The sequence below is a fragment of the Lissotriton vulgaris genome, chromosome 7 (genome assembly GCF_964263255.1).
Source record: "Lissotriton vulgaris chromosome 7, aLisVul1.2, whole genome shotgun sequence".
NCBI lineage: Eukaryota > Metazoa > Chordata > Amphibia > Caudata > Salamandridae > Lissotriton > Lissotriton vulgaris.
The window spans coordinates 835,136,582-835,156,656 of record NC_141695.1 but is presented as its reverse complement, the minus strand read 5'-3'; the positions used below and the strand labels follow the sequence as shown (position 1 = coordinate 835,156,656).

General features: G+C 47.2%; 1 protein-coding gene across 5 annotated transcripts in view; it reads left to right on the top strand.

Moving 5' to 3' along the window:
• The window catches only part of SIRT7 (sirtuin 7), a 185,831-nt gene extending 170,046 nt beyond the window's left edge, over positions 1-15,785 (top strand). For all 5 annotated transcript variants that reach the window (XM_086931173.1, XM_086931172.1, XM_086931169.1 and 2 more), the window contains exon 10: positions 14,653-15,785. In XM_086931173.1, coding sequence (XP_086787299.1) covers positions 14,653-14,869 — 217 coding nt within the window. In that variant the 3' untranslated portion in view covers positions 14,870-15,785. The remainder of the gene's footprint in view (positions 1-14,652) is intronic.
• Positions 15,786-20,075: the final 4,290 nt, after the last annotated feature.

Below are 20,075 nucleotides of genomic sequence, written 5' to 3'. Positions count from 1 at the left end.
GGCTACTGTATCAAAGCCGAAGGTTAAAGGGACCGACGCAGCTGCATGGGCACCGAAGACGGTCGACGCACATAAGAGTCGACTCGATCCCAAGAAGGTCGACGACCATAAGAAGTCCACTCTCGACCCGAAGAAGCGGCAGGACGAACCCAGGTCCCTCTCTGCCCCGCTTCCACTCGACAAGGCCAAGGGGGCAACGGCGTCGACTCCGAAGAGCGCGTCATCGGTAGCCACCTCGAAACCAGCTTCCAAAGACTCTCTCGAGACGGTGCGTCCCTCCGCCTCATTCACTAAGAAGGTTACGGAGTCCCTTCAACGCATTAGGGAGGGGGGCCGCAGCAGTCGAGCCAAAGGACCCTGTGCCGCCCAAGCCTCTGGAAAAACCGACGCCTATTCTGTTCACTTTGCCACCAAAAACGGCGCCGAAAGCTTTCACAGCAAAACCGGGGGGCGGAGTGCCCGTGAAGGTGTCTTCGACGCCGAAGCCATTGTTAGTGGTCCCAAGCCCACGGCAACGACCGCTGGCTGAAGAGGAGCGTCAGGAAGTTATCATCGACGCCAACACGGGCAAGCTCTCTCTCCTTAAAAGAAAGATCACCCCTGAACCACTTTTGGAGCATTACCAGATTCAACTCAAGAAAAAGATGGACTCTGCTGGTGCCTCTGCCTCTATGGAGCCCGTGTCACCGCAGACACAAGAACTTTCACCCTCTCACTCCCATGTAGAGGAGGGTGAGGGCGACGACCAGGATGAGTATGGCTATCCCGTCTACTCAGACCCGGAGGATGTGACTGAACCGTGGTCTGCTGGTGGCGATCCTGGGGACCAGCATTCTGGACAAGAGCCTCAGCTTTTTTCAGCCAAAACTTCCCCAACAGAGAACTCTGCAGCTTTCAATGCCCTTATTGAGAGGGCCAATTACAAAAAACAATTTCGGTCCATCACCTGTTGTGTTTGCTTATTGAGAGGGCGGCAGCCAATCACGACGTCGATCTCCATGCTGACCCAGTGGACGTCTACTTCCTCTTTGACACCTTTTCAGTCTCTACAGTTTTTTAAAAGACTTTGCCAATGCTAAAAGGGGTGTTGAAACATGCGGCTGAAGTCTTCAAGGAGCCCACCCGGGCAAGAGTCATCAACCCACGTATTGACAAAAAATACAAGGCAGCGCCCACTGATCCTACTTATATCAAAGGACAGTTACCTCTGGATTCCCTGGTTGTCTCCAATGCACGCAAACGAGCCAACTCACAAACTATGGGTGACGCTCCTCCCCCAGACAAGGAATCAAAAGTATTTGAGGCTTCTGGGAAAAGGGTGGCGGCGCAGGCAGCCAACATATGGCGCATATCCAACACACAGGCGCTACTAGCGCGTTATGACAGGGCACACTATGATACTAGAGACCCTTTTACAGCACTTGCCCGATCAATATAAGGAGGCAGCAGAGATGTTGATACAGGAGGGGAAGCTTATCACCAATGCTTCAATTAAGTGCGCTCTGGACGTGGCTGACACCGCCTCGCGAGCAATCAACACTAGCGTTCTACTCCGTAGACATGCATGGCTGAGGATATCCGGGTTCAAGCCGGACATTCAAACTACTATCTTGAACCAGACGGTCAACCCAGACCACCTCTTTGGCCCCGAGGTGGATACCACTCTCGAGAAGATGAAAAAGGACACCGACACTGCGAAGTCTATGGGTGCCTTGCAGTCCCAGCAGTTTCGGGGTGGTTCCTTTTCGTCGCTCCAATAATAGAGGCACCTCAAGGGGTCAACTTTCACAGTCGACGCAATTCTACAAAAGCAACACCCAAACTTCTTATACCAACAAAGGTCGGGGTGGATACCGTGGCAACAACGTCGAGGGCAGAGGACGTGGAAATAACAGCTCCAGGTCCTCCACCGCCAACAAACAGTGACGCCTTGTCACTGCCCCCCGACCACGAAACACCGGTCGGGGGGAGACTCCAGCAGTTCCTGCCCATGTGGAAGTCCATCACCACGGACAGGTGGGTCAGAACTCTTATCCAATATGGTTGTCTGGAGCTCACGTCCACTCCACCCAACATACCCCCAAAAAACCGTCCTATGTCCGGCGAGCACTTGCACTTGTTGCAGCAAGAAGTCAACGTCATGCTGCAAAAAGGGGCAATAGAGCTCGTGCCCTTGCAGGAAAGAGGTACGGGAGTTTACTCCCTGTACTTTCTCATTCCAAAGAAGGACGAATCCCTCAGGCCCATCCTAGACCTCCGGCCGCTCAATTTTTACATTCTATCAGAACATTTCCATATGCTCACGCTGCAGCAGGTTCTCCCACTGCTTCAGCAGGGGGACTTCCTAGCAACTCTGGACCTGAAGGATGCGTACTTCCACATTTCACTACATCCTTCACACCGAAAATACCTCAGGTTCACCATCCAAAACCAGCACTACCAATTCAAGGTTTTGCCTTTTGGGGTCACCACGGCGCCCAGGGTTTTCACAAAGTGCCTGGCGACGGTGGCGGCGCATCTAAGACGTCAAAACATCCACGTCTACCCCTATCTGGACGACTGGCTCATTCAAGCGCAGTCGGCCCAGCAATGCGCCAACCACGTGTCCCACACCATTCACCTTCTACACGATCTGGGGTTCTCACTGAATTACCCATCTCCAGCCCGCCCACATACGGCAGTATCTGGGTGCTACCATAGACACTCTGGCGGCCACAGCGCAGCCGAATTCAGTGAGAGTCAACAGCATTCAGTCGCTGATCCAAAAATTCAGACCGCAACACTCGCTTCCAGCAAGAGTGTTCATGCAGTTGATAGGCGTGATGGCCTCCTGCATCTCCATCGTCCCGCACGCGAGACTACATATGCGTCCGCTTCAGGAGTGCTTAGCACGTCCGTGGACTCAGGCTCACGGGCAGTTGAAAGACCTAGTGTTGGTGAGCGGTCGGGCATACAACTCTCTGCATAGGTGGAATCCACAAAACCTTTGCAAGGGCCGACCGTTCCAAGAGCCTGTGCCACAGATTATCCTGACAACGGACGCTTCTCTCCAGGGATGGGGAGCGCATATACTCCAATACACTGTGCAGGGACTATGGACACAACAGCAAGGGAAGATGCACATCAATGTACTGGAACTGATGGCGATCTTCCTGGCCTTAAAGGCATTCAAAGTACATCTGTGCAACAAGGTCGTGTTGATCCGGACGGACAACATGACGGCCATGTACTACATTCAGAAGCAGGGAGGAACACACTCTCCACAGCTGTCTCATCTGGCTCAGAGCATGTGGAAGTGGGCCATTCAGAGGAACATTTTCCTCATGGCAGAGCATCTCCCAGGCAAGGACAATCAGATGGCGGACCTGCTCAGCAGGCACAGCCACCAAATGCACGAGTGGGAGATACATCCATCAGTACTCCAACCGTACTTCCAAAGGTGGGGTCATCCAGAGATAGACCTGTTCGCCACAAGGGAGAACGCAAAATGCCAAAGCTTCGCCGCCAGGTTCCCACACCCACAGTCGCAGGGCAATGCGATATGGATGAACTGGTCAGGCAGATTTGCATACGCTTTTCCCCCAGCACCTCTGATTCCGCTGGTGGCACGCAAACTCAGGCAGCACTCGATGACTCTCATCCTGGTTGCTCCAACTTGGGCTCGCCAACCATGGTACACCACGTTTCTGGAACTGTCTGTGGTACCGCATTAAAGGCTGCATCTCACACCCAGCCTTCTGACGCAGAGCCATGGCGACATTCAGCACCCAGACCCGCAACAGCTCAACCTGGCGATCTGGCTCCTGAAGTCTTAGAGTTTGGCTACCTCAACCTTCCTCCCAATTGCATGGACATCATTCGGGAGGCTAGGAAGCCCACTACTAGGGCCTGTTATGCGGCGAAATGGAAGCGGTTTGTCGTCTATTGCGCAAACCCCAACATTGATCCGCTAGATGCTTCTATTCAGAACATCATCTGTTACCTGTTCCATCTATACAAGGGTAATCTGGCATATACTTCCATTCACATTCACCTGTCTGCGATGGCCGCATACCTCCAAAATAGACAGCACCTTTCACTTTTCAAGGTGCCTGCCATCAAAGCATTTCTGGAAGGCCTCAAAAGAGTCATTCCGCCACGGACTCCACCAGCTCCTGAATGGAACCTCAATGTGGTTCTTACAAGACTGATGGGTCCTCCCTTTGAGCCACTACATTCCTGCGAAGTTCAATTCTTAACATGGAAAGTGGCTTTCCTTGTAGCAATTACATCGCTACAGAGGGTTAGTGAACTGCAGGCCCTCACAATCCAAGAGCCTTTCTTCCAAGTTCATGCCAACAGGGTAGTGCTCCGCACTAACCCTAAATTTCTACCCAAGGTTGTGTCTCAGTTCCACATCAACCAAACCATTGAGTTGCCGGTTTTCTTTCAAAATCCAGAGTCACTGGCGGAGCGGATGCTCCACACCCTTGACGTTAAACGGGCCCTACTGTATTACATTGATAGGACCAAGGATTTTAGGAAAACTAAACAGCTTTTTGTTGCCTTTGCACCACATCACAAAGGTAACCCTATTTCCAAGGCTGGTATTGCTAGGTGGATCGTGAAATGTATTCAAATCTGCTATCCAAAGGCAAAACGCACTCTTAGCATTCCACCGAGAGCCCACTCCACCAGAAAGTTGGGGGCCTCTATGGCTTTCCTTGGAAACATTCCCTTAGAGGACATATGTAGAGCAGCCACATGGTCTACCACACACACATTTACCAAGCATTACTGTGTAGACGTGCACTCCAAACAGCAGGCAGCTGTAGGGCAGGCTGTTCTCAAGACACTTTTCCAAACTGCTGCAGCTGGCACGGGCGGCCGCCGCTAATGGGGGGACTGCTATGTATTCTATGCACAGATATGAATTCAGCAGCCCACATGCCTCGAACTGCAAATGCTACTTACCAGTATGCATCTGTTCTTGGCATGTAGGGCTGCTGACATTCATATCGCCCGCCCTCCTCCCCGGCGCCTGTAGCAGCTGCAGTTTTCACATATATACTCATGGCATGGTCATCATTCACTGAGTTTCACTCCATCTTGGCCACAATGGCTAAAAACAATCTGGGGATGGAGTCGATGCCCATGCGCACTGTAGTCCAGGGGAGGAGCCACCTATCTTGTGATACTTCGAAGACTCTTCCAGGACAACAATATGCAGTCATCCGGACCCAACACTGTGCGGCGATCTATGCACAGATAGGAATGTCAGCAGCCCTACATGCCAAGAACAGATGCATACTGGTAAGTAGCATTTGCACTACTTCACGTCAGCCACATTCCCTGAAAGCTGGAAACACGAAGAAATCAACACCCTTCTGAAGAAACCAACAGCAGACCCTAAAGACCTCAAGAACTTCCGCCCCATCTCTCTTCTCCCCTTCCCGGCTAAAGTCATCGAGAAGACCGTCAATAAACAGCTAACTGCATTCCTCGAAGCAAACAACTCGCTCGACCCATCCCAGTCCGGATTTCGAGCCAACCACAGCACCGAGACCGCCCTCATCGCAGCCACCGATGACATCAGGACCCTGATGGACAACGAAGAGACAGCCGCTCTCATCCTCCTGCACCTCTCGGCAGCCTTTGATACCGTCTGCCACCGCACCCTAATAACCCGCCTCTACAACACTGGGATCCAAGGAAAGGCCTTGGACTGGATCACATCGTTCCTCTCCGACAGAACCCAGAGAGTCCGCCTCCCTCCTTTCCGCTCCGAGGCCACCAAGATCGTCTGCGGCATACCCCAAGGCCCCTCACTCAGCCCAACCCTCTTCAATATCTACATGAGCCCCCTCGCCACCATCGCACGCAAACACAACATCAACATCCTCTCCTACGCCGACGACACCCAACTGATACTCTCCCTCACCAAACACCCATCCTCCGTTAAAACCAACTTCCAGGACGGAATGAAAGATGTCGCAGAATGGATGAAGCACAGCCGTCTGAAGCTCAACTCTGACAAGACCGAGGTCCTCATCCTCGGACAATCCCCATCTGCCTGGGACAACTCGTGGTGCCCCACGACGCTGGCCACCGCACCAACACCCACGGACCACGCACACAACCTGGGATTCATCCTGGACTCCTCCCTCACGATGACCAAGCAAGTCAACGCAGTCTCGTCCTCTTGTTTCAACACCCTGCGCATGCTCCGAAAGATCTTCCGGTGGATCCCCACCAAAATCAGAAAGACGGTCACCCAAGCCCTCGTCGCCAGCCGACTGGACTACGGGAACTCCCTATACGCAGGAACCACAGCCAAACTGCAGAAACTCCTTCAGCGCATACAGAACGCCTCCGTACGACTCATCCTCAACATCCCTCGCCACAGCCACATATCCTCCCACCTGAGAAACCTGCACTGGCTCCCCGTCAGCAAGAGGATCACGTTCAGGCTGCTCACCCACGCACACAAAGCACTCCACAACATGGGCCCCGAATACCTCAACAACCGCCTCTCGTTCTACACCCCCACCCGCCAGCTCCGGTCCACCAGCCTCGTCCTCGCCACTGTCCCGCGGATTCGCAGAACCACCACCGGAGGAAGATCATTCTCCTACCTGGCAGCCAAGACATGGAACTCCCTCCCCGCACACCTACAACTGACCCAGGACCATCTCACCTTCAGGAAACACCTCAAGACCTGGCTATTCGAGCAATAGCGGCCCCCCCCCTACAGCGCCTTGAGACCCTCACGGGTGAGTAGCGAGCTCTACAAATGTATTGATTGATTGATCTGACAATAAATAGTAAATGCTTTTGCTTTGATGTGAAACCTGTTATTGGCATAACTCGCTACTGCATTCTCAGAGTTGCTTATGATGCTGCAAAGGCACACGTAAACAGTAAAATCAACTGCAATGTAGTTCTGAAAATGATTTGCAAGATATGTCCATTCATCTTAGTAATAAGAGGTCTTACCCTTACTCGGGATAGAATGCCCCTTGGAGATGGGGCCGGAGACCTCATTGTTGTCGCACACTGAGGAAGTATGTAAATAGTTTAGAATGCTTAAGCCCTTTCAATCACCATAGGTGTTCCGACTTACTTCGTCAAAGGGTGATCTCCTTGTACCTACTGGACATCGTATCTTCTGAATGTTAACTGCACTTTGAGGATGCCGAGTATTTAAAGGAAATACCTACCTTTCCATGCAGACATAGCAGGAAGTTGGTTAACACATAAGCGTAATGCCTACCAGAATGCTTGGAGGTAAAGCCTTGTGGTTGATATAAAAGGTATGGCAGCTAATGTGCTGCGTGTGTGTATATGTATATGTGTATATATATATATATATTATTTCTTTGTGTATATATGTGTGTGTGTGTGAATAGATTTTATTTTACATATGTTGCTATTCATTTAATACTTGTGCTGTCATTCACATTTTTATATCTCCCTCAACTGCACACAGGATGGGGCAGTTTGCTTCAGCCATTGCCTAACATCACTGTGATTGACCGCATTCTGCTCTCTCACAATGAAGCCATTCACTCACAAAGTAGTTTACTTTTGTGCCTGGGGCCACCTTGGAAATGTGTGTCTTTTGAGGCCCAAAAATACATTTTGGCTTTTTTAAATTATATTGGCAAGGGCCTAGTAACTTCTTTACAATGACGTTTAAATATATATATATATATATATATATTTTTTTTTTTAAAGACAGACAGTGCCATGAAACCATAGTAATTGCACGTTTCATTAAATTACCAGAACCTTGTGAATGGTTAATATGGCTTTTAGGTCAGAATGACCAGCGAAGGCATGCATCCTAAAATAAGATTAAAGTGAAAGAGGAAAAGCTTTTTTTCCTTCTCATGTGCTGAACTTGATGAAACCACCTTCCACAGTGTTAAGAAGGTCAAGTGGCAGTGCAGGCACACCAGCAGATGTAATCTTTCCTTGATCTACATACTTGTGTGGTGCCACACTGATTCAGCTAAACTGCAGACTTTGGTGCTTTTCTTCCATGAGCTGTACAACATGTCTATCTCACTCAGGGGGGCGTGATTAGCCGGCCATGTTAGCAGTCGGGCACTGCTAGAGCTCCGGTGCTGCGGCACCGGAGGAGCCCGACTGAATCCGAAGGGCAGCTACAGAAGATTTCCACTGCCACAGAGGAACGGTGAGGCCTGAGCGCGCTCATACCACCGGGGGTGCGGGGCGGAACGCGGAACGCGGCAGAGGCACACGCGGCAAGAACCTGTCAGGGACGAAGAACCCCAGAACACTACTGACGGCGGACGGGAGGCGGCTGACCGGGGTCCGGGGAGGGCGGCTTTGACTCTGCTCGCTTCGCCACCCCTCACCCCTCTACTCGTGGCCCACGGCCAGAGAAAGGCATACAGAGGGACCGGCCGAGAGCGGTGAGCCCCCGGAGGCCCCCCCCCCCCTTTCTCGAGACAGCAATATCGCGGGCCTCTATGCGATAAGGAAGGCTCCTGGGCCTAGGAAGAGTCTCCGGTCCAGGCATTAAGGGCACCCGAAACCTGCACTGGGGACGAACACTAGGAGGAGGCAAATGTGAAGCTGCAAGGACAGTGGCAGACGCTGTTAGCTCCCCCACCATCTCTCCCCCTCTTCCCGCCCCCCCTCCCTAAACACTGCGAGGGGGTACGGGGTAGTCTGGAGGAGACACTCACCCCAAATCCCCCCCCCCCCCCCCCCCCCCCCCCCCCCCCCAGGTGAACTACACACTGGGACTCCGCTGGGGACTGGGAGTGCGGCCTCCCCTGGATTTCCTAACCCGTCGACAGCCGTGTGCCCCACCTGCACCCGGGCCCTGACGGACAGAGTACTGCCGTGCAGCTGCCTCCTTATACGAATTGGTTTCCGGGGAGGTCACGGGGCGGACTACGAGAGAGCCGTGACTATCGCCCACCATGGTCCGTAAGGGAGTCAAGGCGAGTGAAGGCTTGGGGGGCCCCACGACAGCCCGTACAATGCAAATCGCCGAGGGAGAGTCCTCGGGACCACATCGGGTGGAGGGACAGCAAATGGATAAACTGGACATAATACTACAAGAAATACGAGACTCTACGACGGTGCTGGAACAACAGATGGGCACCCTGACCACGAATTTGTCTCTGCTGAAAGCTGATCACAGTAAATTGGCGGACAGAGTCAAAGGCCTAGCAATCGGAGAGATCACACCGACAGTGCCGGATCATACCACCTCTATCCAACAGCTCCAAAAACAAGTCACCTCTCTCATGGACCGGGTGGAGGACGCAGAAGGCCGTAACCGCTGCAATAATATCCGCGTTATAGGCCTTCCGGAACGTTGCGAGGGGACCCAGGCTGCGGATTTTATGGAGCAATGGCTCCGCGACCACGTTGCAGAGGAAGGCCTATCACCGTACTTCTGTGTAGTGAGGGCGCACAGCATCCCGAAGGGTAGGCCCAGACCCGGTCGCCCCCCACTCCCTCTCATAGTGCGAATACTGAACTATCGAGACAGGGATGTCCTACTATAGAAAACGCGGGAGAAATCCCTCATCCAATACGTTAATCAGAAAATATCCCTCTATCCGGACTACACCAACACAGTCCAGAAACAGCGCTCTTCATATATGGACGAAGTTACAAAAAGCAAACCTAAAATACATGGCAGAAAGACGCACGTCTTTGAGAGCCCTTCGGATGTCGAGGAATGGCTGGAGGTAATGGGAATTTACGGGAGCCAGGAGATAACCCAGGAGCCGACCGTCGATGGATTGAGGGATACCCAGATCCAGGGAGATACGGAATCCCCTAAACCGAGACGAGGGGGAAGGCGTCATGGGCCCTCACGGGAACAGCAAAAAGAAAATCAGCTGGACGCCCTGGCGATGGTGGGCGCTTTTCCGGAAGACCCCAGGAAGATCGCAACGGACTCGGAAGACAGCACTGTCCACTCAGACTCAGACCATAGCATAATTTTGTTCCCCACTGTCAATTGATCGACAATTGTGTGAGAGAGGATCATGCTGGAACCGGATGAACTGCCTACCAACCGTATTGTATCCTTTGTTTTCCTGACTTGTTCATATAGCGTAACTATGCAATGCAATTTATCACCCTCCAGTTAACAATAGTTATTTCATAGAACAACTAATGGAGATCATTACGGCAAACACTACACCGACGCAAATAATATATTCTTAGGGGATTTTAATCTGCACTGGAACGACAACAATGACAAACGGGTCAATTTCTTAGCCGAGCTAAACCTATCTCAAGCATGCAGACAGCCAACTCATTCGAAAGGAGCTACGTTGGATTGGATAATTTCAAAAAAGAGAATACTTCAATACTATCAATTGAACTATGCCACTGGTCGGATCACCATGCCATAACCTTCCGGATTCCCACATGGAAAAAGAATAAACACTCACAACCGAACAAAGTAAAAAAAGGATACGGGACACAAGAGAACCGAACATGGAACTCCTAATGGATAGATGCGAGAAGGACCTGTACCCGCCTAACAACTTGCAGAACGTGAATGATCTAACTGACCACTACACTTATTTAATAAAGGATATAGTGAATACCACAATGCCTCAGAAACTGAAAAAAGTCACAGAGAAGGACAAAATCCATGGTTCAACAGAACACTGAATGAGGAAAGAAGGAAATTGAGACAATCAGAGAGAAAATGGAGACAACACCCATCTTCTCCCAAACTGAAAACCCTCAGAAAAACCAGAAAAGAATACAATAAGAAGATCCTTAACTCCAAAAAAGAATTTATTAGATCAGAACTGGATCTCGCCAAAAACAGACCACGGAAACTATTTGAAATATTAAAACCACAATCTTAACAAGTTTGCCAAATCATCACAAGAAATCACAAAAACACATCTAAGTTGCGATGAGTTCTCAACATTCTTCACCAACAAAGCCAAAACGTTGGAGAGAGAGCTTAGGAGTGAAGCGGATAGCCTAGACACCCAAAGACCCACAACGAACCATACCAACTCAATAATTAAGGAGGACAAGACAAAAAATAAGGCCCACTGAGATACGTTCAAGTTGTTGGACCAGAATACCATCACCAAAACGCTACTAGACATCAAACCTAATAACCATTATAACGACCCTCTCCCATCAAAATTCATGAAAGAAGTCAGCCACATCCTGATTCCTATATGGACAAAAATTATCAACGCCTCTCTCTCACAAGGGATACTTCCGGAATGCCTAAAAAATGGACAAGTAGTCCCCATTATCAAAAAAACGACTGCGAACCCAGCTGATCCGAACAACTTTCGCCCAGTGACCAACATCCCTATTCTTGCCAAACTAATAGAGAAATGTGTTAAAAAACAACTTAGCGAACACGTAGAAAAGTTCTCCCTATTGGATGAATGCCAATCGGGTTTCAGAACTGGTCACAGCAAGGAAACAGCAATTCTACATATGGTCGATGATGCTCTACAGGCCCTAGACCAAAATAGATCATGTCTACTCATCCTCCTAGACCTGTCTTCTACATTCGACACAGTAAACCATGCAAAATTGTTGAACAGACTCCAAGACAGGATGGGAATATGGGGTATTGTCCTGAAATGGTTTGATTCCTTCCTCAAGAATAGAACGCAAAGATTCCTGATCAACCAAAAACTGTTGCCTTCATGTCCTAACACGATCGGAGTTCCCCAAGGATATACATTATCTCCTTCATTGTTTCACCTGTATGTCGAACCGCTTACGGAAATTCTTCAAAATGTAAAAATAGCCTTTCATATGTACGCGGATGACAAACAGCTATACATTAAAATCGCATCTCTGGAAGACATCAAGCGAATGAACGAGGCTTTACAAACAACATTACAATGGTTAACAATCAATCATCTGAAGATAAACACCCAGAAAACAGAATTACTACTAATCTCACCACTTAAAAACCATACAGAATCCAAGGAATGGTCTAAAATGATCCCTACCTTAGTCGAGTCCGCGAAATCGCTAGGAATCCCACTCGATGAGAACCTTGATATGAAAGCTCATATCAAAGCAATGGCTAAAAGCGCCTGTTTTCATTTGAACTACATTAGAAAAATGAAACCTTACATTTCTCAGGCGGATCTTAAACTAGCAATCCAATCTTTGGTAATCTCGAGGATTGAATATGCTGCACTACTTTATCAGGACTACCCAAAATCTCCACAGCTCCACTAAAAGCATGCCTCAACGCACCCGCAAGAATGATCACTGGGTCGAGAAAGTTCGACCATATCTCTCCACACTTGAAAGCATTAAACTGGTTGCTGTACGAAGCCAGAATTCAACTAAAAATGGAATGTCTCACTCACAAAGCGCTTCACTACAATACACCTAGATACCTGGCCCAGAAAATCGAACTATCTGGAGGAATCAGACCAGCTAGGAGTGCCAAGGAGTTAGTGCTGAGTCCACCCATCTTCCGGAAGAAACAAAACCTATGATAGAGGGTTCTCAGGAGCAGCACCCAGAATCTGGAACTCTCTCCCTCCAAACATCAGAAAAATAGCAAACACAAAGGCATTCAAGAGGGAATTGAAAATGTTTCTAATGAGCAAATACCTCCCATAGACGAGACTATTCGTTTTAAGCTAGGGTAACTGCTTAATCTGTTATTGATCATTACTTTTCGACGTTATTTAACCAGGTATAGTTTTATTTTACAAAACTGTATCCGTTGAACCTTATATGACTGCATCTATTCTACCTCATGCAATGTAAAGTGCTCTGATACCCAAGGGTCTTGTTCGCACTATACAAAACTCTCTAAATAAAATAAATAAATAAATAAACTACTTAGTCGTATTATGAGGGGTGGGGGTATTGCAAAATGTGTATTGCTACTATGTTTGGCCTGGATTATTTTACATAACCTCAGTAGCACTGACTCTGGTGAGAATGGTGGGAAGGGCTCTCCCGCAAACTTATGTCTATCTCACTCAGCTGTGCTTTCTACTTGGAGAAGTGTGGCTCACCAGTTAGAGGAGGCAGTCCCTGATGCAGAGGTCAGAACCGGGACCTGGGTTCAATCCCCGACGCGGCATGGCCTTGAGGTCAAAATGTCCACGGACTCGATAATTCTCGCCTCGGGGCCTACTCGAATCGTGGGTTCACACTCTGCAACTCTGGGCAATAGCTTGCTTAATCTCTACAACGGCCCCACCGTGATGGGATGCCTGGTCTTCACCTTGGGGATGCCCAGTAGGGGTAACCTCGCAGGGAAAGGCCAGGACGGGTTCCCAAAGCAAGCGCCTTGAGACCTTACGGTGAAAGGCGCTATATAGGAACGTATGATTTACGATTTACTTGTGTCCGTGTGATTCACTAGCTCATTCTTAATACATGCCTGGCAGCTTGGCTTCTCAGATGTCCTAGGTTTGGTCCTAGCTTTGGAAGTGCATCACCACAAAGTATTTGTTCCGCCCCCACTCACCTGAAAACCAGGTAATGCAGGAACGAAGATTGTCCCGCTCCTCAACCTGTGCCTCATCCCCTCATGCCCAAAAGAATAAAGACACAAGTGGGGGAAGGATCGGTAAAGAAGGGAAAGAAGGGAAGGGTGTAATCCACTCCCAGGCTTCACTCTCTGGAATATGGTAGAACCCAGGTAAGGCACAAGTGTCTTAGAAAGGAAAAAAGAAAATAAAATCAAATTAATAGCATGAATCAGAAACACAATAGAAAACCTTTTCACATCACTAAATAATCACTTATGTGGAAGGTTGTTCTTTTCTTTGCTCACCCCTTAATATATGAAGCATAGTCCATCGAAGTCTGTAGAAACGAACAAAGTTCTTTGTCCCAGAAGAGATGAGCAATAAGCCGTAATAATGGCACAAGTCTGCAGGGATTAGTGTTTGGGGTAAATGCGGGAAAAGGCCACGTAGGCAAAAAAATGCACTTATAACGAAGGAATCCTTTGTTATTTTTAGGAAAATTTCAATGCCCCGTAGAAAGTACCAAAAACACAAAACTAGGGTAATGCGTATAGAAAACAGTCCTTCCGGGGCAGGTACAAGGAAAGAAACCAAGTGAGGAGGAACCGGTGGGCTGCATATAAATACTCTCCTGCCAATCCCAAGAACTCCACAGCGGCAGTCATGCGAGAACTCTTGTCCTTCAGTGGTACTATTGCAAACGGAACAGTTGCCACATAGTTGATTCAGTGCCCATTGGATTCCCCATGTTGGACTAATGTTCTGATTTGTTACCTTTGCCTCAAATTGTAAAGGGCTCTGATATCCTTCAGGATCAAGTTCGCGCTATATGAAACTTTATAAATAAATAAATACCCTCTTGTTCCAGTGAGTACCCTTATGTTCCAGTGTATGTCTATCTTAACCATTTCCTTGATTCTTCCCCCTGTGTGTAGTCACTTCTACTATCTGATTGCAGTGTGTCTTCCTCTTTCACCGAGCCCTTTTTCACTCGCTGCTCTCCTAAACTTTATTGCTTGTCTGTTCATTTGAAAATGGATGGGTCTTTCGTACAACTCACGTAAAATTTTCTTGACCTACAGTCCCTTTCATTCTCGCTGTTTCTGGCCGGGTGAGTCAAACTGTACATTTCCTTTGGAAATCTAAACTTTATGTGTTTGCTTTTGTCTGACAGATTAAATGACCCAATATTCTCGCTGGCTGTACCCCTGAGGCATGACGAAGAAACCACTCACAGTCGAAAGTTGTTGGTGTCCCCCCTGAGGCAAGAGGAGCCCCAGCAAGGATCAAAGGGCACTCTGGAGTCTTCCTCTCCAGAACCCACAGTACTGAGTGGAGGCTGGTTTGGTAGAGGCTACGCCAAAGGCACGAAGAGAAAGAAACTGGTCTGACTGGGTGCAAACACGGGATGGAAATACAAGCAACCTGTTTTTTGCACTGGGAGCCCTAATGCAGGCAGTAGTATGGTGCAACTGATGATGAATTGTGGACTTCATTGTGCAGCCTTGGGATAGTGTAGTGCCACTCGTTTGGCTACGAGAGCCACTCAGTACAGTGGCATGAGATCCACACCACTACAAGGTTTTCCTTGCTTTGTGATAAGTTTGTTATTCTGCAGCTGTTTGAAGAATTCTAGCTGTGGGGCTGTGATTTTATTCAGATGGCCCTTTCATGGTATGTAAGATTGTGGGACTGTTGTTGGTCACCAAAGCTAGCGATAGTCCTGGCTATGGAATTTCCTATGAGGACTTTGGTGAAGAAGCATGGACTCTAAAATAGGAAAACGTTGGCAGTCCAATCCACCATCATCTAAAAGATTTTTGGACTTTGTGACTGTTGTGGAATGTTAAGACCAAAGCCCCACCAAATGACTATGGATGAGATGGTGACTGAGCAGAGCTTGGATACTGTTTAGGAAATACCAGGTGATTTGTAGGGACCCTTAGGAATTTTTTAATATAGAACGTTCTCATCCCAGAGATCTGTGCACAACTTGGAAAGAATTCTGGTTGAAGCTATATGTCTAGGAATCGATTTTTTGGTGAAAAGTTTACTGAGCTGTAGACCTAATCTTCTGAAGACTGCTTTCCTTCATGTGTTAAGATAATACTTCTGTGCTCTCTTTTCTGACAACTTCCCATTTTAGAACTGAATGCATTCTGAGCTCTGAAATAAGTTAAGGGACCCTGATGCAAGCACTCTGGGAAGGGGTGTGGGAGGGGTCTACTGTGGTATCCAATCTAATAGCACTGTTGTCCTTAACTAAGGGTTTTTTTATATTTGTAATAAAAACATTTTTTTTAAGTATTTGAGTGATGCAGTTGTGGTCTGAAAGTAGGCACAGTAGTGAATATGACAGAAGTAATGTTAGAGGCTGTGAGCTAAGAATTGTTTTTTGTTTGAGAAATGGATTATGATTGACTGTAGGGCTTATCCATTTCCCCCCTTGACCAGGGAAGGGGTCAGTGTTCAGCTGGCAGATCCAATGCACAGAAATTCCTATTTCTTGTTGCTGAAAGAAAACACATTTCACCACCTTACCACCTTATCACTGCAAGCCTTCATTTAAGAAACTAATTACAGATAGCTCCTCTTAGAGGATGATTAAAGTATTCACCACAACAATCTGTGCAATTGATAATTCCTAGGTATATATTTTGTGTACATGTACAACATTTGTATCCGTTTCCTTTTAATGGCAATCTAACAGTAGTTTTTGAATTTATGTAGTATCTTGACCTAATCAATATTTTAGCTAGTGATTGCAACTCCTGTGAGATCAGCAAGACTGTGAGATTCCATGAAACTGGGCCCCTTCAATTGTTAATGACAACAGCAACTAGTACCGCAGGTTTTGTGACATGAAACAACCCTCACCTTCCTATGTCATTGTCACAGAAAGCAGGTCATCCCCCACCTTCTAGTGATCCTGCATGAAATAGCACCTACCTTCCCGCTGTTTACGCATAAATTGGACAAGCCCATCTTGACATTCATAGGAATTAGACCCTGCTTTACTGAAGTAATGAAGCCTGAACAGGCCTTATCATCTTTTGATGTTTACGCCACATGAAAGAGGCTGTATGGTCTTATTTTATGTTAGGAAAAACAGATTATTGATATTGTACTATATTCGGACTTCTGCCTTAACCTCAAGAAAAACCTATTAACCATCGGAGGAGAAAGACTGACAAAAGGCAAATCGTGACGACTTCTGGAGACCAGACCATGTTTAGTCACCATACTTTGGAAAAGGATCCCTGAAATGGTTAGACTGATTCATGACATCTTCTTCAGCACAAACCAAGACTTAAGTGTTCAAACTTCCATCTATCGAACTAGCTTGCCCTCACATTATTTGTGCAACCTTATGTTCTCTCTCAGGGTATCTCCACTGATCATCACAAGCACTGAATAGTCCCACCAATGTGCGAGTACCCCAGAGCTGTTCTTTCAAAGTCACATTTTACAGTATCTTTGCCTTGTTTTAGAAAGGCCAGAAGGTACATGTGATGAAGTCAGATTTGCAGGTTTGTCAGGCTATATTACCAGTTCCATTAATTTACTTTAACCCTTTCCATACTCATGACGAGCTCAGCTCGTCATGAGGCACAGTGGAGCTGTGCTGATGACGAGCTGAGCTCGTCATGAAACGATGTAAATCTGAAGCCTTCAGCACCGGAGGGGAAAATGTGCAGCAGCGATGTGGTTAAAAGGTGGAAGGAAAAAAACATTCAACCTCTAGAAGTCACTAAAAATAAGTAAAAGTGACCTTTTTAAGATGTCCTTTACAAATTCTTTTTGCTTTGTTTTAAAGTGAATGGTAGGGAAAGATAAGGCAATGTAACCTTATAGGCTGCAGCACTGAAAACCATGAGAATAGAATACTGTGTCTTAAAGGGTTTTAATTGTCCCATCATGCCCAGCAGGTGGCAGTTTAACCAGTTCTTTTTTCCCCGGTTCCTGCTCCCAGGATCCCGGGGAAGAGCTCAGCCTTTTTTAAGGCTTTTTCACTTAGAATTTTGCACAATTTCTTTTTCAAAAGTGGCTCACTCAATGTTCTATAAAGCGCAGAATAGTTTCTGATACTTTCCTGACAGGAAATATGTATATTGTTTCCCAATATGCCATTCCTTTTTGGAAAGTACCCAGAATGTGGCAGGAAAATAGCAAAAACGGCCATGCACGAGAGCTCTATCCTTTGTTTGACTTATTCACATAAACCCAAAACATGTCTTCACTGCAGAACCCTCTCCAAGCAAACTTTGAGAGAAACAATTACCTTTATGGTCAAGTAGAATGCTAAAGAACACAAGATTCCCTGATTGAAGATACATCTGAAGAGCAAGGAGAGCTTTTTCCTCCTATCAGTGCCCCATCTCACCCTCTGAGCACTCCTGCAGGGGAAGATCCAAAAGGAAAAGATCATGTGAGAAATTGCATCCCTGTTTGTCATCGAGGACACTGACTTCGAGAAGAGGTACAGTACCTGCTAGCTCGACGTCGAGAACACCACGTCAAGGAGTAGGAGGGTGTCGCTGTTGAGACGTACTTCAAGACACCAGTCGAATCCAAGAACATCAATATCATCACACTTCTTCATAGGAAAAGCTGGCAACATGGCTGTCACACAGACCTCTATCTGACTAGGCATATTCCAGAGCTTACTTTCCATCCAGACTGACTTGTCAAGTCATCATACCAGGTTTGGCAGAGTCTTTTCCTCCTTATCCTAAACTGCCTTCCTCCTCTACTGCGGTAATTCCAGCAGTAATCCTGCCACTTATTTTTGGCCACCACAGTCCCCTATGCCAGTGACCCCTCCACCGATGCACTCTAGATCTCACTCATGCCATACTAGATCATGCAGCAACAGATCTAGGTCGATAGCAAATTAGATCCCACCATCGTCATTACCTTTCAATATCTCCCAGAAGATCATGCTGAAGGCAAAGACTGGATTCTCCATCCCTATTGAGGTCTTCACGATCACATCACTCTACCTTGTCTTCTAGTCTGCATTCTGCCACATTATCAGACTATCAGTGATATCATCCCATTTAAGGAGGTTATTATCTGGGGCACCAAAGAATTGAATATTGACTTGCTCATTACCACATCCACCATGTCAGTAGTCTTTGAGGACTGTACCAATGGTCCATTGCCAGACCATTGCTGGTTTCAGGTCTTATAGAACTAGCCAGAGATTTATACCTGATTCCACCATCTGTTTAGGCAGTACCATCCTGCTTACAGCAAACATCCAGGCCTCCTGATCAGGATCAGTTATGTACAGATTCAGCACGTCAAAAGTTAGATTCTGTGGACAGAAATGTGTGTGGCACTTCAGCTGTCATTTGGAAAGCTGCAGGTGTGTCTACCCTTCTTAGAAATTCTCATCTGTCACTCTATTCAACAATTCATGGAAGACCTTTCCAGTGACGGGCGTCAAGATTTCCAAGAGATTGTCAATAAGGGCACAATGCTATCCAACCAGATCAGTGCTGCTGCTGATTCCTCCATCCTAGAAGCACACATACACTGTCACGGTTTAGCTCTTCGCTGCTTTTCATGACTCAGACTTAACCTGCTGAAACCTGAAGCACAACACCGAATTGTAAACTTATATTTTTTAGGGAACCCTTTATTTGGGTCTCCTGCTGATAATAAGATGCCTTGTATGAAAACAGAAAATAACACTCTTCGGGTGGTAGGACTGGAGAAAAAAGAATATATGAGACATTCCTATAGACGCTCATCTTTTCATCAAAAGATTCAAATCCCTCATTCGCCAACAACTGCATCAACCGCGTCATTAACACAGACCTCAGTCAAGGAGATTGGAGGTCTACACCCACCTACCCAAGCCTCTAAACCAAACACTGGTGGCAAGTAATGAGTGTCTTTTTCACCCTCCTCCGGTTACCCACTCCAGTTCGGGAACCATATCATCTTACCTGGAAAAGTGGAAAAGTATAACCAGTGACAAATGGGTTCTAAATATTGTAAAATAAATGGATACTGTCTCAGATTCAAGTATACTCCACCTGAAATATCACCAAAGAAAGCGCACCCATTATATTGGAAAGAACATTGGCATGAAGCCGGCTTACTCCTGCAAAAACATCTAGTGGAAAAGGTCCCAACTCAAAGAAATGGGAATTTATTCCTGTTACTTTCCTGTGAAGAAGAAAGGCCAAAAAACGAGTTCAGACCCATTTTAGGCTTGAAAAAAGCAAATAAGTGGGTTCCAAAGATAAATTAAGGCTTTTGGTTCCATCAAATCTACCCTCACTCCATCGATGGGACTAACTATGCACAATAGATCTGCAAGATGCCTATTTTCACATCCTTGCAGCCAACAAAGTTCAGAAATTCCTGAGGGTTCACTGTAGGAAAAGACCACTACCAATACAAAGGTCTTCCTTTTGGTCTCAAATCTGCAACTCAGATCGTTTCCAAGTCCATTCTAAGGAGGTTATTGCATAGATGAGCGAATCATCATGGTGTGTTCTTACCAACAAGCATCCCAACATAATCAAATGAATATCATAATTGCAAATCTTCTAGGTCCTCATAGAAAATGCAAGAATTCCT